Source organism: Pogona vitticeps, chromosome 1 (assembly GCF_051106095.1).
Source record: "Pogona vitticeps strain Pit_001003342236 chromosome 1, PviZW2.1, whole genome shotgun sequence".
NCBI classification, from domain to species: Eukaryota; Metazoa; Chordata; class Lepidosauria; order Squamata; family Agamidae; genus Pogona; species Pogona vitticeps.
This window is the reverse complement of record NC_135783.1, coordinates 293,016,196-293,032,225: the sequence shown is the minus strand read 5'-3', so window position 1 is coordinate 293,032,225 and position 16,030 is coordinate 293,016,196. Positions and strand designations below refer to the sequence as shown.

The following is a 16,030-nucleotide window of genomic DNA, read 5'->3' as shown; positions in this document are numbered from 1 at the left end:
ATGGAGCCAGCGTTTGTCCGTCGACAGATATGTTAAAAGTTTCCGTAGTCACGTGGCCAGCACGACTAGACACGGAACACTGTTACCTTCCCACCATAGTGGTACTTATTTATCTACTTGCATTTTAACATGCTTTCAAACTGCTAGGTTGGCAGGAGCTAGGACAAGCAACGGGAGCTCACTCCGTTGCATGGATTTGAACTGCTGATCTTTCGACCTTGCAGCCCAGAGGCTTTGTGGTTTAACCCTCCTGACTATTGCTGTTAATCAACAGTTGTACTTTTTGCATATCTGTTCCTTCTAGCCATACTGATAATGATCTCCCATGAACAAGAGTTCACTGAGAGATAAGACTCTGTCTCTTATAATCTGGATTGGAGAGAGGCTTTTCATCATCCTACGTATGTTAATCTGTTTATCTGTCAAGGTTTGAAATGATGCATGTATAGTGTTAAAAAAAGTAGAGTGGTATAACAAAGTAGCCCTGAAAATGAGAGTGCTTTTAAAATTGAGGCTTGAACAATAGTTTATTCTAGTCATTTTGAAACAATTAGCTAGCTCTCCAGCCGAGTAAGGTCACTGTACCATAACATCCTGACAGCTGAACATGTTTATGTTACAATTTGTAAGCACACGGAAGGCATTTTCAGGACTTATAATATCACTTTTTCTAATTATACAATGTTCTGTCATTATAGTACAGAAACCTTTATTGGCATGCTGTTCTGTCATTATAATATTCTGGCTTTCCAGGTTTCTGGGATATCAGCTCTTTTATGCTACAGTCCTTTGTTGCTCCAGGCTCTGCAAAATTTTTTAGTCATAACAATGATATTACTGTTATTGTGGCAGCATAACAGATATTAAGTTACAAAACTCTGGAGTTACAGTAGGTGCAACAACAAATAAGATTCCCATTATAAAATTTTCTTGGAGCTCAAGACCGCTGGATCTCCAAGCTCCTAGAAAAAAGACTGTTTACTCCTATCATAGTTCACTCACCAAGTTGAAACTGTCTTGCTTTTCATTATCTGGAAATATCTTCTGCAAACTCAGGAAGGTCAGTAAGCCAATAATCACCCAGAGGCCTAAAAGCTTCTGTTGCTGGAAACTCTGCCCTCCTCCTTGAATGGTTAAAAAACAGGAGAGAAGAAGAAAAAGGTAGAGCAAACTGTTTCTGCCATAAGGTTGAAAATCACAGACCTCAAAGACTCCCTTCCTTCTAGATATAAGAAAAGTAAAGTGGATCCTTAGAGGACCCTTCATTGCTTCAAAAGGCCATTAGGGCCAAGTGATACAATCCTACAGCATTAAACATGCAGCCAAATCTAGACAGTGTTGTTAAAGAAGTGATGCATTTGGTACATATTTTCAGTTGTGGTGGGAGTGTGAGAGGGTAGAAAATTTTGGAAACTAATTACTGAGGAATTAAGAGATATTTTTGATAGAGATATAATGTTGGATCCAGAAATGGCTTTGTTATAAATATTTGTTACTGAAGATTATGATTTTACAACTAGAGAACTACTTACTAATTTATTGTTTGCTGCAAAATTAATTATAGCTAGGAATTGGAACTCTAAACTTGAATCTCAACTGAAAGAATGGTACAATGGAGTTTGGAATCTTGCTGTAAATGATAAATTGTCTTGTATTTTAAAAGTTAAGAAAGGGGAGATAAAAAAAGATACTTTTTATGATATATAGGGTAGATTTATTGAATTTGTGTTAATAAGAGGAAGAGGTAAAGTCCCAATACAAGGATCAATGCAGTTCTGGAAAGGAGGACAATGAGAAGAGCCCTCGAGAAGATACCAATGGTGGTGGGGAGCACCATTATTTTAGTTTGTATCTTGTAAAATAATCAATCAATCAATCAATCAATCAATCATAACAAATAAATAAATAAATAAATAAATAAATAAATAAACAAACAAACAAATAAATAAATAAATAAATAAATGAGATGGACTGCTCAACAAAGAACAGTGATCAAATAAAAGCAGCAGAGCACATGGGCTTTTTACATGTGAGCTTTCCTCACGGATCACTGTGCTGTGCTGGGTGACTTGCACACTGACACAGAGCACAAATCTCTTGCAAAGAATATGTGCCAGCAGGCCACAGACAGATGATCTCCATTACTGCACACACCTCAGTAGGATTAAGAAAGGGATCAGGGCTGTTGCTGAGACTACATTTCCCCAGCATAGAATATCTACTTTCCCATGCACAGTGCCATCAGGAACTGCCATAGCTAAGCTTTGGGTCAAAGACCCCTTCTACGAACAAGGATGGGTCCTCGGCAAGTTCCAATCCGATCACTGGCCATTTCCAATGACTGCCTAGCACTTGTTGTTATATAATCTCAAGGCTAGAGCACTGTAACGCGCTCTACGTGGGGCTACCTTTGAGGCTGATGCGGAAACTTCAGGTGGTGTGGAATGCAGTGGCCAGACTCCTTACTGGAGTGGGAAAACACCAACATATTTCTCCTGTTCTGGCCATTCTGCACTGGCTGCCCATCGGTTTCCGCATTGACTTCAAAGTTCTAATGCTTACCTATAAGGCCCTAAACGGTTTAGGACCTCGATACTTGGCAGAGCGCCTGCTCCCACCAAGATCTACTTGGATCAGCCACATGAGTCAGGAGGTGAGCCTGAGGAGCCTGACGCCGAGGGAGGCCCGGCGGGAAAAGACATTAAGTTAGGCCTTCTCGGTGGTGGCTCCTCGCCTTTGGAACAACCTTCCTCTGGAGATTCGCGAGGCCCCTACGCTGGGTATTTTCAAATGCCAGCTGAAAACATGGATGTACATCCAGGCCTTCCCTCCTGTGAACTACTGATTTCTTTTGCTGTGCTATTTATTATTTATTTATTCATGCACTATTTGTTATTGTTGTATGTGAATGTTTTTATGTTTGTTTGTTTTTAATTGTTTTTGATATTCTGTAAGCCGCCCAGAGTGGTAGAATATACCAGATGGGCGGGATATAAATCGAACAAATAAAATAAAATAAATAAAATATGCCATAAAGCTGGAACTGGCTTATAGCCATCCTAACATAGCTTTCAAGGTAAGTGAGATATTTAAAGAGAGGTTTTACCAAATCCACACCCCCTGAGCAGGGATCCGAACCCAGGCTCCTGAGTCCTAGTCTCTCACTCTACCCACTATACCACACTGGATATAGTGCCTAGCAGTTACTGTTAGTAATTTTTTTTTTGCCAAGGAAAATAAATATTAATTTGGAACCCAGTTCTAAACAAAGCTTCCAGGGTAGCAAAGCTCAGCTCAGTTCCATATAACAGTTATTATTTTTTTCAGTGATTTATTTCATTGATTTGTACACCACCCCATCAGTGCAATGCACTATTCTGGGCGGTGAACAACTGATAAAATCAAATAGACAATGGGAAAAGACCAATGAAAATCATAAAGATAAAAGTCAGATCATACAAATAACAGTGATCTAAAGATGTAAACCAGAGCTCAGATCCATGCAACATTTTCCATATTTGAAATAACATCTCTAATTATCTCTAATTGATAATTATCTCTAATTGATTATCTCCAATTATCTAATTATCTCTAATTGATGATCAGAGATAATAACAGAAGCAGTTTGCAAGCCAAATGGAAAACTCTCACCAGCTACATCCAGCCATTGGGGTGGAGGTTCCACCTCTCTAGTCTAGACAGATTTAAATCTACCCAGTAGGGCTCTTCTTTTGTTGTTGAGCAAAGGCAAAAGGTAAAGGTTCCCCTTGACAATTTTTGTCCAGTCGTGTTCCACTCTAGGGGGCGGTGCTCATCCCCGTTTCCAAGCCATAGAGCCAGCGTTTTGTCTGAAGACAATCTTTTCTGGTCCCTATTTATCTACTCGCATTTGCATGCTTTCGAACCGCTCGGTTGGCGGGAGCTGGGACAAGCGACGGGCGCTCACTCCGTCAGGTGGATTCGGACTTACAGCTGCAGATCTACAGATCTTACAGCACAGAGGCTTCTGCGGTTTAACCTGCAGCGCCACCACATCCTACAGCGCCTGTAGCGCCACCGCATTTGTTGTTGAGCAAATGCAAGACTTAAGAGCTGAGGAATAAATAATCTGTTTTAAGATTAAATCTGTTTCCTGCAAATGCACTCTTGCTTTATACATATAAGAGTAGGCCATGAAAACTCTAGTTGCTGTTTTTAAAAGGAGTCTCACCCCTGCCAGTTCCCAGCCCTGAGATCTGAGAGCAAGTTCCACCATTTCCGAACAAGGCAGCCAGTTCTGAGGGATGCTGGGAGATGTGGTGTGACATCTGGGGAACCAAACATGGGAACAGTTGCCTTAGAGAGTAACTGACTGAGCCCAGAATGAGTTTTCACACGTAACAGCTTTTTCCCCAGTTGCCCAATAAGCAGGTTATACACAGATACACAAGATTGGGAAGGGGGAGTTAAATTACTAAACCTTCTTACTGAGAAAACATACAGTACCCTTCAGATCAGGAGGAGGAGTTAAATTGAATGTTATATGCCATGAAGTCAGTGATTCCCAACCTTGGGTTCCCCAGATGTTCTTGAACTAAAACTCCCAGAAGTCTTTACCACTATCTATGCTGGCCAGGAATTCTGGGAGTTGGAGTCTTAAGAACATCTGGGAACCCAACGGTGGGAACCACTGCTCTAAGCCTTGAATACAGGATCTGGTACAGAATCTGGGTCTTCAAAGGGCCAGGTTTCATTTTAACATATACTCTTATGGTGTGGGAAAACCTTGAAAATGAGATGTATCAGTAGTAAAGCATATGAGTAGAGTTCTCTCTCCTAGCAATAAAACCTTAGAATTTTAAACATGCAGCCAAATCTAGCCACTGGTGTGGCTAGACTGTGAAGCTTATACCATCGCCTACTGCCTTGAATCCTTATTGCTTATCTAACCCCCACCCCACTCTTGGGAACTCTGCCTGCCTGACCTCTTCTAGTCCAGTTCTTGTGCCAGAAAGCTGGTTCCTTGAATACGTGGATGTTGTTGTTACGTACCGTCAAGGCACCTCTGACTTATGCTGACCCTATAAACAAGAGATTCGAAAATGCCCTCTCCTCAAGAGCCCTCTCAACTCTTGTAAACTCAAGTCAGGGACATCCTTTAGGGAGTCAATACATCTCCTATTTGGTCTTTCTCTTTTTTTGCTGCCTTTAGCTCCTGCTGAATATCCAAGTACAGCAGGCAAATGTGCTACACTCTAATCCTTTGAATTAGTCTTCTTTTACACAAGAACAAAACTGAGATTTCTTGGGCAGAGAAATGCCAGCAGCTCTTGTTACAGCCATGCACATCTATCATGGCAAATTTAGAAGCTACACCCATCTAAACAGCATGCACAGGCATGAAACCCACAACTTGGAAAAGATTGTTCATCCGTCTCCCACACCCGGCCAAGTTCTCGGCCTAAGGGCACAAAATGTGCCTTTTGATCCACTTCACACCCTCTGTTCAAACTGACTGCAGATAAGTGAGAAAGACAAGTTAGAGGCAATACAATCCTAAAACTCAAACGACAGAGATAAAAGGCTTACAAGAAAAAACAGACGCATTCCCGAAGAGTCAGCCAGAGGGACACGTTCAAGAGAGAATGCTCTGGCAACCACAAGGCATATGGCAGTGTAAAGACAGAGGTGCCACGCTCCGTGGGCCCTTGAGAGCAAGGCCAGGAAATTTTGCTCCTACTAATCAAGCAGTTAATTACAGGGCCATGTGGCACAGCAGCTCCACCCATCCAGGATGGTAAAACACAGTGAGGCAAATATGAAAGACCGTCCTGTTCTGCTCCTGTTTTTCTTTAGGCTTCCCCAGCTAAGTGCCCTCCAGATGATGCAAGGCTGCCACCACATTCTGGCTATGACTGATGACATTGTGGGCCTGGGGATCCAGAACATGCCCTGTCGGGAAACAGTGGCCTCTGGAAACAAACCGGCTGTGCTTAATCTTTCTTCTTTACAAAGCAAGACTTCTTCTCACCCTCCAACACTGTTATTGGCAAAAGCCACATCAGTGAGGGAATATTGTCTCTTTTGAGAAGAGACTGAGGAGGAAATCCAATCCCAGAATCCAGCAGCAAACTACACAGGTGTATCTGACACAGACCACAGTGCCCAGCCTTGTTCATTGATGCCTGGCACTTGCTCTGCAATTCCAGGGTACCAAAAAGGTTTCAAGTGTTACCTGCTGTGGCACTACAGGTGTATGACCAGGCCTCAGGGAGCAGGTGCAAAAACACATTTCCCAGAAGACCCCCAATAGCAAAGCTCAGCAGCTGCTTCATTCGACGAGATCCCTCTGAAAGACAAAACAGCAATCAGTTCCTGCAGGGCACGGGCTTATACTACTGGCTCCTCAAAAGAAACTCAAGGAGACATCGACATGCATACAACTCAAGCTCTCACAGCACAAGATCATGGTGCTTCCTCTACTGCCAAAGAAATACTGGCTCTGGGAGATCAATTGCAATACAGTGGTGCCTCGCTTAACGATGTTAATTGGTTCAAAAAAAGACATTGCTATGGGAAAACATCATTAAACGAAATACCATTTCCCATAGGAATGCATTGAAAACCGGTTAATCCGTTTCCATTGGAACGGATTGCCGTCCTTAAGCGAAAATCCCCATAGGAAACATCGCTAAGTGAAACAATGTTTCCCCCAAGGGAAAGCCATTCAAAAGCACTGAAGCCGGCTTTAGTGCTTTTGAATGGCTTTCCGATGTCTGTTTTCGCTCATTTTTAAGTGTCTTACAATGTTTGGAACCTGTTTTAAATGCTTGGATTCGGTAGTCCACCTTGTGAACCCCATGCACACTTAGTTTGGCTTTGTTCTGAGTCTTCGTTAATTTTTGCTGATTTTTTGATTTTTCCCTCATTGAAAACCATTGGACAGACAGTTCAATGGATTTAAATGGGGAAAACAAAAAGTCACCAAAAATTAACGAAAACTCAGAACAAAACCAAATTAAGTTTGCACATGTTTCAGAAGGTGCACTACCGAATCCAAGCATTTAAAACAGGTTTCAAACATTTTAAGTCACTTTTAAATGAGCAAAAACAGACATCGTTAAGTGAAATTCCCCCATAGAGAACATCGTTAAACGATGGGGAAATTTCCTCAAAGAAACCCATCGCAAAGCGAATGCATCGTTAAACGAAGCAATCGCTAAGCGAGGCACCACTGTATTTAGGAGCATTTGGCGTCTGCATTTCTCAGATCAGGAAAAGCAATACACTCACAGGGAACTCAAGCCAGCTGTGCCAGGATCAAAGACAATACACTTGGTGTGTTGAAAAGAGGGCATGGCCATGGGTATTCTCTAGTTCTGATTAAATGCCATAAACATATGCATTGGTACAGGAAGCCACATCCTTTCAATTCTTTTCCATTAACATATAGCTTTCTTACTCTTATTATTGCAAAATGGGTGGGTAATACCTGGGAAAAATGGAAAAGCCAGCAGTTTGAAAGGCTGGACAGCACTTTTCTGTCTCACATTCTGCTCTTTTCTGCAATTTGTTGTAAATAAATCATACGAAATGATGAATGTGCATCATTTATTCAAGTTACAGGGCGATATATGCCATTGTTGCTATGAGGGTTACAAGGAGATACACATCTACCGGGTATTTTGTGCTCTAAATGTCAGAATATCTGCTGGTCAAAAACGTCACATGTGCATTCCTGGGAATCCAAATGTAGCCCCAGTTCTATGCATCTTGTGTGGCCGAACAACTTGACAGAACAAATTGCTCCGGGAGATTTCAGTAGGTAGCTTTCCTGGGCCACGAGCAGGACCTCAGCTCTTGCATTTAAAATGTGTACTACTCTCAATAAATGCTGACCGGGAGGTCTAGCCAGAAAAAGGAGCCAGACTGCTTATGTTCCAAGAGGAGACGGCCTACCTTCGGACTTCAGAGCTGCCCCTGTCTCCAGAGGAATGATCAGCAGAGGAAGAACGCCACTCAGCCCGACCATCACTGAGCCAATCAGAGAGCAGATCCAGGCATCCAGGCGGTCTTCACTGAATATAGCTCCCCAGGACTCTGTCTCCTTTTCACACAGGGAGTTAGCCCCGCTGGTAGTGTGGCCCAGAGGAAGATCATGGGCCTGGCAGGTAACAGCAAGGAATAAGGGGGAGAGCATTCCAGGGAGAAATAGTCCTCGTCCCATCATTGCTTCAGCCAGGCTGGTTGATCCCTGCAGGGAAGAAAAGGAAAAACAGATTAGCATGCTGTGCCTAAGACTCTTCAGCACTTGTCTTGCAACACCACCCATGAAAAGTCAGCCCTCTCGAGGCTTTCGTTTTATGTCCCTGAGTCAGCTTTTCAGCTTCCTTATCCCCATCAGAGAGAAGAAGGATGACACTTTTTTATTTTCTTAAACAAGGAACTCTCTCCGTGTGATGAGAGGCTCCTGAACAGCTACTCTGTGCTTGACTCCACAGAACGAAAGAGAGTCACTGCCACACATCTCAATCAAGAATCCTTTTTCTGTTCCTGAATTTCATTTTCATCCCGGCAGAGTTGCGTGAATGTGACCGAATCCTTAAAAAAAAGAAGGCACATATATATCTGCGACATGTGTCTATGTGGAAAAGTCGGTTCTTATTGAGAAGGAGATTAGGAATGTGATCCAATCAGACAAAGAAAAAAGGCTCGTCTACCCCTATCAAACAGAGACATTAAGGATTAATCCATGCTCTCTTCCTAGCCAGTTACAATAATTACAATGTGTATACGAGTCCTAATTAGAACAGAGGCAAAGTGGCCACCTGACCACAGGTTGGCGAGAGGTCCAAATAATAAGAGAGCTGTGTGGAGTCAGCTCAAGTATTGCCATAAGAACAACAGCCTAGCTGGAAACTCTTCAAAACAAGTCAATGGATTCTGTGGATGTTACAGACATAGAGGTTGGGATGTTGGGTTAAATATGGAGACCTGAATCCAACTGGTAATCCCAACTATAGTAGGCCCACTGAATCAATGGCCAAAATTGATCCACAGAGGTATCATTTGTGGATTCCCCAAAGCCAACTTCTGTCAATTCACTGCATAATCATTCATGCTGGGAACATGCAATCAATTTGGCAATCAAATACAGCATAATGCTCAGCACATTTACACTGGTGTAAGTTTACATTATGCCAGCATGAACAGGCAATCAGGATTTACACAAGTACTGACTGAACATTCAGCAACTGGTTTAATGGATTTATTCTGATCAGGCCTTATCAAATGGATTTTTCACTGAAAAATCTCAGGTTCAAATCCACATTCAACTTGCTGAATGATCAATCATAATCTCTCAGCCTCCTTCACAGGACTACGGGGAAGACAAGCCAGCTATGTATGTCACCTTGAGTTCCTTAAGAAAAAGAGGAAGGATATGTTTTTGGTTTTTTTAGAAAAACAAAACCAAAAAACAGCTGGTTTTCTAGCCCTTCCCAATTCCCAGGGTCAAGGCTTGTAGTCATGACCCATAGACTGGAAAAAAATTGAATCAGATCACATTCCATAGTGACACATTAAAGGCAAAACCATCTCATGGTTTGCTGGACAGCAGCTGTGTTCCCTAGAGGCATCTTACCCAAACTGTGAAAAGTTTCTGAAACAGAGACTTGAATATATGTGATATAATTAAGATGTCTCTAGGTCAGAAAGAACATGCAACCATGGTAGAGTGGAGGGAAGGAGGCAAGACCAAGGAGGAAAAAACCAGTAAAAGATAGGTGCTGACTTTTCAGATGGTACGTAATAGTAAGGGGAGAGGAGGAATTAAAGAACCTTGTAATGAGGGTGAAAGAGGAGAGTGCAAAAAACGGTCTGAAACTCAACATCAAAAAAACTAAGATCATGGCCACTGGTCCCATCACCTCCTGGGAAATAGAAGGGGAAGACATGGAGGCAGTAACAGATTTTACTTTCTTGGGCTCCATAATCACCGCAGATGGAGACAGCAGCCACGAAATTAAAAGACGCCTGCTTCTGGGGAGGAAAGCAATGACAAACCTCGACAGGATCTTAAAAAGCAGAGACATCACCTTGCCAACAAAAGTCCGAATAGTCAAAGCTATGGTTTTTCCTGTAGTGATGTATGGAAGTGAGAGCTGGACCATAAAGAAAGCAGACCACCGAAGAATTGATGCCTTTGAACTGTGGTGCTGGAGGAGGCTCTTGAGAGTCCCCTGGACTGCAAGGAGAACAAACCTATCCATTTTGAAGGAAATCAACCCTGAGTGCTCACTGGAAGGACAGATCCTGAAGCTGAGGCTCCAGTACTTTGGCCATCTCATGAGAAGAGAAGACTCCTTGGAAAAGACCTTGATGTTAGGAAAGTGTGACGGCAAGAGGAGAAGGGGATGACAGAGGATGAGATGGCTGGACAGTGTCTGCGAAGCAACCAACATGAATCTGACCCAACTCCGGGAGGCAGTGGAAGATAGGAGGGCCTGGCGTGCTCTGGTCCATGGGGTCACGAAGAGTCGGACACGACTAAACGACGACGACGAGTAAGGGGAGAAGAGGCCTTACATGATTTAGATTTCAATCTTACATTTACTGGGAATAAAGTCTGACTGAATTTGGCAGGAGTTACCTGTGAGAAGACAGGCCTAAGATTGCATTGCTGAGCCGCAATCCTAAACATACCTAATCATAATCATCATCATGTGTCATCAAATCAATTCTGACTGATGGCAAACCTTTTCAGGGTTTTCTAGATAGAGAATATTCAGAAATGGTTTACCATTTCTTTCTTCTGGAGGCATTCTAGGACTATGCAGATTGCCCAAGGTCACACAGGCTGGCTCTACTCACAGGAGGCCCAGTGCAGAATGGAACTCCGAACCTCTGGCTCCATAGCCAGATCCTAAACCACTGAGCTATCCAAAACACACCTACTTCTGAATAAAAATTGGTCTGTCCTTCTCAATGCTGTGTCAAGCCTGTTTGTCTCTCATGCCTAAAAGCCTAATGCTACTCCAGTCCCAGTAACTATGCAGTGAACACAACCCAAAGAGTAAACTTGCACCAAGTCAAGAGAGAGAGAGAGAGAAAGGAGAAATAAATCCAAGTACAGTATTTATTTAGGACGTTCTGGAAACTGCTGAGCCTCCCTAGCGCAAGATTTCCAATCTATTCTAGAAACGGCGTTCCTCCAAAGCACCTGGAAAGTCCAGCTCAGCTCTCCCTCCAGCAACTGCTATACCACAGGGTCAGAATTTCTTCTTCTGCAGCCTCCTTCCCCAACAACTTTGCCATCACTGACCACACGGCTGTAACATTCCCCCCCTCCTTGGATGACACAACCATGCAAAGAAAAATTACAGATACAGTACTTTGAGCTGGAAGTCCACGGCTGGCTCCTAATTATACCAGTGAGTCCAGACAAAATGTCATCTTACTCCCTTGCAACGGAAGTAGAAATAGCAACAAGCACATTCTCTTCCAGAACTATTTTACAAGTCCAGCAGTGTGTGCCTGGAATCCGACTGGAAATCCTGACCTTCTGCCAACAACTATAAGCCTTTGCAGCTCCCAGTCACAGTAGCTAATTCAGCTGAGATTTAAAACTTCTCCCCAGGATTTTCTATGCACAGGATCTTTTCTAAATATTGACCCATCAATTCTCACCAAGTCCTGCTTACAAAACGATTGCACCTCTTTTCATATTACTTCTGACTTTGAAAAGCACCACAATCCTCCTGAATGTACAAAACAGTACAGCAACGGAGAGACCTATTCCAATATTGCAAGTGAATATGGAATGAAAATGTTTGGTTCATTCAAATCTATCCTTTGAATCAAGAGGTGAACTGGGTTTCTCAAAAACTGTCTCCCAAAAGCCCCTTCAAATGCAAACATCTCTGCATCTTAAACATGTTTCTTTACACCCAGATATCACATTAGACACAGGGAATGGCAAGAGGCAATGAGAGCACTGCTATCCAGCTACTGGAAGACTTCTTCTGTCCTCCCACCAGCTTTTCAACAATCATGTCAAGGTTTGTTACAACTTTACTGGCTACTAGTCCATTTTCAGGCAAAATTCAAAGTGCTGCTTATGACCTGTAAAGCCTGGAATCTTTCGGCAAGTGGAGATATCATCTAGTGAACGATCATGTAACCAGCAATTCTTGAAACAAACCATTCCCTGAGCCTATTCTGCATTACAGAAAGAGGACAGAATCATACTGTCCTCTGGCTCACCTGCCTATCATAGTTTCACCATTAATATAACCAAGAGCCACTGACAGTCCTAGCTTTTTCTTCTGTCTAATTGCCTCTAAAGGCTATATAAAAAAAACCCGACCCACTAGTAGCCACCTTTTCCCACACTATTCAAAGATTCACAAATCTCTGTAATGTCCCCCTTTATTACAGGCCTAAAAAGAAGCATGAACCAAGTTAACACACTACCATCCACTATAATCCTCTTCTTTTTCTCAGAAAACTGGCAGAGTGGGCTTCCTTCTGAATTAAAAAAAAAAATCAAGTTATGTGTTTTATTATATGTTACCTCCTGTACCCTTCAAGCATTCCAAATGATGAAAATTCTCAAATGATGTTTACCAACCATACACTGGTACATGTGACCTCCCTGTAGACAGGTTGAAGACTGATTGAGGAGGGAGCCTCACTGTAGATGCCCCATTATGTTTCTCATTTCTAAAAATCTCTATCAAATGACATATCTGCTGAAGTTTGCAATGAAATCTTGCAGGTTCTTATAGTTCTTTCCACTCTAGTCTCTACGTTAACCATTAAGTAATGTGCTTTTGTTCTTAACAAGTTAGTTACTCTCACACTGATCAAGTTCACATAGCTCCGTTTCTTGTCCCACTAACAGGGCATAGCAAGAAAAATTGGACAGCCATAAATTGTTGTTTTGAATTGATCACCTCTTATGTGTGTTTAAGCCAACAGTAAGAAATGTGCACGCTTCCAGAGGATGTTGGACTGCAGCTCCCATCATGCTTCACTACTGAGTGAGCTGGGGTGATGTGAGTTGTAGCCCAATGACATCTGGAGAGCCATACCTTCCCCAATCTTGATTCAAGCTTCACATAAAACTGTCACAAACACTACATCTTTCATTGCCATTTCACCCATTCACCATTTTTCTCTACATTCATAAGCATAAAACCTACTACAATGACAAAATGAAACCCGGTCTACAAAGATTTATGCCACAATAAATGTATTAGTCTTTGAAGTTCCACAAGATCCTCTGTTGCCTGTCCCAGTATCCTACCTCTGACAACGTCCTCAATTGTGAACAGCTATAGCACGAAAAACCTCCATCACACGACACCCACTTCACTTTATTTCCAACACAGGTGCCTTCAGGCCATTTATTTTACACTGAAACCCTTTCTTGTAAATTTATCTAAATTTTGAGCTATGACCAACTGACATGCTAAAGCTGCAATCGGTGATGAAAAATAGGGAAATCAAGATTAAATGCTTCAATGGGACAATGTCTGAGCTTATATGAGAGAAACCCACATTGAAGCAACTTCCATGTGGATATGCACAGAAGTGAGCAATACAGATCTCCATGTCCTCTGGCTGCAATCAAATTCCACTTGCTGTCTCAGTTACCCAAGAAAAGGTAAATGAGCAGGGAGATTATTCAAACTGGAGAAGTGGGAAATGATTGATACTTAAGCAAACCAACCTGACCAGTCGCAACTGTGTGGTTTGGGTCAGAACTCTACTTTATAGCTATATGTTATTTTCCTTTGTGGAATGCTTGAAGGGTCCAGGAGGTAAAAACATCTGGCGACCCAATGTCCATTTCCCCTGGAGGGAGAAGGATTCTAAATCCTATTCTCTGCCCTGGGAAAGCATGATCAAACTCTTTTCTCTGCAAGTCATCTACTACACAACAGCGTCAAAACCTCAGCATTTAAAAATAAAAACATCAGGCTGCGATGGACGAGCGACAGGGAGAGGGCAGCTAAATGCAATAACGGAAAATGACTACAGGTCGAAAGAGGTGAAGGCTTGACCTCAGGCATTGAGGAAAAGCACGCAGACAGAGTCAGGGCGCTGCAGCCTCGCAGCCAGACATGCTGGAGAGCGAGTGGTTTTATTGTCGCCCGGGCGCAGCCTGCATCTCCCTCTGCCCTCGCCTCTGCTTTTCCATCCTGCTCTCAACTCCGTCCGCACCGTGTCCTCAGGCACCCCTGGGTCCCAGCCCGGACAACTTGGGGATCCCTCAACACCCAGGACAAGAGGGTGGTAATAGTATAGAGTTTCCCTCCAAAAGTCGACCCCGACGCCTCTTCCCCCCGGGAAAGGTTCGAGTTCATTACCGTGTGATACCGGGGAGCTCCGGGTTACCCCTGCCATCCAGCTGCGTCTCTGCCCGGGACTCCTCCCGCCCCTGCCAGCTCAGCTCCGCCTCCCAAACTCAGCCACGTCGGTTCCATCCTCCGCGGATCAGAAGTCGCCGGTCCGGCGGACATATTAGGAAGCGCACCGCGCGTCTGACGTCGCTAATGGGGGGGACTAATAGGCGAAGCACCCCTCGTACTCTTTAGTTTTCAAAGCGGTAGGCGTGTTAATCTGTGCAAGCGTCTCCAGGCAAAACTAAAACAAAACACAGAAACGTAGCAGAAACTTGAAATACAAACTTTTATATTATATTTCGTACTCTTAGTGACGCTGAAAGAGCCAAAGGAAAAGCAACACGTTTCTGGTCAGAGCACCAATGGGGGACCAGATACGGCGTTACTCTACCGTACAGTTTATAGCGCGCCCATTGCAAGTCGTCGCGCTCGTTCTGTGAATCTGGCCAAGTGCGTAGTTTGTGTTTCACCCGATGGCTGTGGATTCAGTGTTTCAGGAAACTCTCGTGCTTTGGTTGGTCCTCATGCAGCCAAAGACAGCGAGGTAGCAAAACATGTCGGCCGAAACGACAAGAAAAGACTTCCAAACGGAGCTTAAGAAGGTTTCTAGGCAATACAGAGGATGCATCAGGGCCAGTGCACTGCCGAAAAGAGTGCTTTTCTAGCTTGAGTCCTCATGTTGGTGTTGGGCTACAACTCCCAGACTCCCTTACAATTTGCTGTGCTGCGTGGGGCTTCTGGGAGATGAAGTCCAGAAACATTTGGGGGAAATTCAGGTAGAGATTGACTTACCGGGGCTGAGTCAGTGGAGAAAGCAGCTGCGTCTTTCTTACCTCTGTGGTCAGTCAAGCTGCAAAAAGCGAAGGGATAGCCCTGAGTCGTGTGGGAATTTGGATTTAGGCACCGGACTTCATTAAACCAGGTCACACTGGCAGCGGCTGTTTCCCCTTATATGTTTGCCTTCTCAAGGGCAACGACCTCCACTTGCCTGCCTGTTTCCTCTCTGTAGACTGTGAGGGTGGGTAAAGTGTGAAATAGGTCCCAGGTTTAAATCGTCATTCATCAATAAATCACACTCTCAGGGAGGGAGAAAAAGGAAAGATGATCTAATAAATAAAAAATAATCCCCACAGATAGCCAGAGGAAGAGGTTAAAATGCACTCCTAGGAAAAACTGTTTAAAAGAAGTAAATTGCTGCTTCTGAAACCTAGGAGTTTTCTCAGTTTTGGGGGATAATATCTAGCAATGGCTGGAGAGCTCAGTGAGTCAGGTGTCTGGCTCCAGAGCCAAAGGTTGAGAGTTCACTGTGCCTTCCTTTGAGAAAAGCCAGCTTGCGTGGCCTTGGGCAAGTTGCACAGTCCCAGGGTGCCCCTAGAAGAAGGAAATGGTAAACTACTTCTCACTATTCTCTACCTAGAAAAAACTAGAAGAGGTCACCATAAGTTAAATCAACTTGATGGCACACAGTTGTTCTTGTTAGTATTATCTATCATTGCACACTGGGGTAAAAGAGACGAGAGTGCAGAAGCTCTCGTCGGAGTGCCGTCTCTCCCTAAATCGACCAAAGGAATCCAGACTACTCCGCCTCCTACCTCGCCCCGGATGATACACCAGAGCGTAGATACTCTTGAACTGGAGAC

At 43.5% G+C, this 16,030-nt stretch overlaps 1 protein-coding gene across 4 annotated transcripts in view; it reads right to left on the bottom strand.

Annotated features, from left to right (window-relative positions):
* SLC39A13 (solute carrier family 39 member 13) overlaps nucleotides 1-15,384 on the bottom strand; it is a 33,678-nt gene extending 18,294 nt beyond the window's left edge. For 2 of the 4 annotated variants that reach the window (XM_078390081.1, XM_072986072.2), the window contains exons 1-4: nucleotides 14,355-14,494; nucleotides 7,939-8,233; nucleotides 6,215-6,328; nucleotides 1,003-1,124 (exon numbers count right to left, since the gene is read on the bottom strand). In XM_078390081.1, the coding sequence (XP_078246207.1) occupies nucleotides 1,003-1,124; nucleotides 6,215-6,328; nucleotides 7,939-8,209 (507 nt within the window). In that variant the 5' untranslated portion in view covers nucleotides 8,210-8,233; nucleotides 14,355-14,494. Of the gene's footprint in view, nucleotides 1-1,002; nucleotides 1,125-6,214; nucleotides 6,329-7,938; nucleotides 8,234-14,354; nucleotides 14,495-15,182 lie in introns of those variants that run through there. The other 2 variants (XM_072986073.2, XM_072986074.2) reach the window with 2 other exon arrangements.
* Nucleotides 15,385-16,030: the final 646 nt, after the last annotated feature.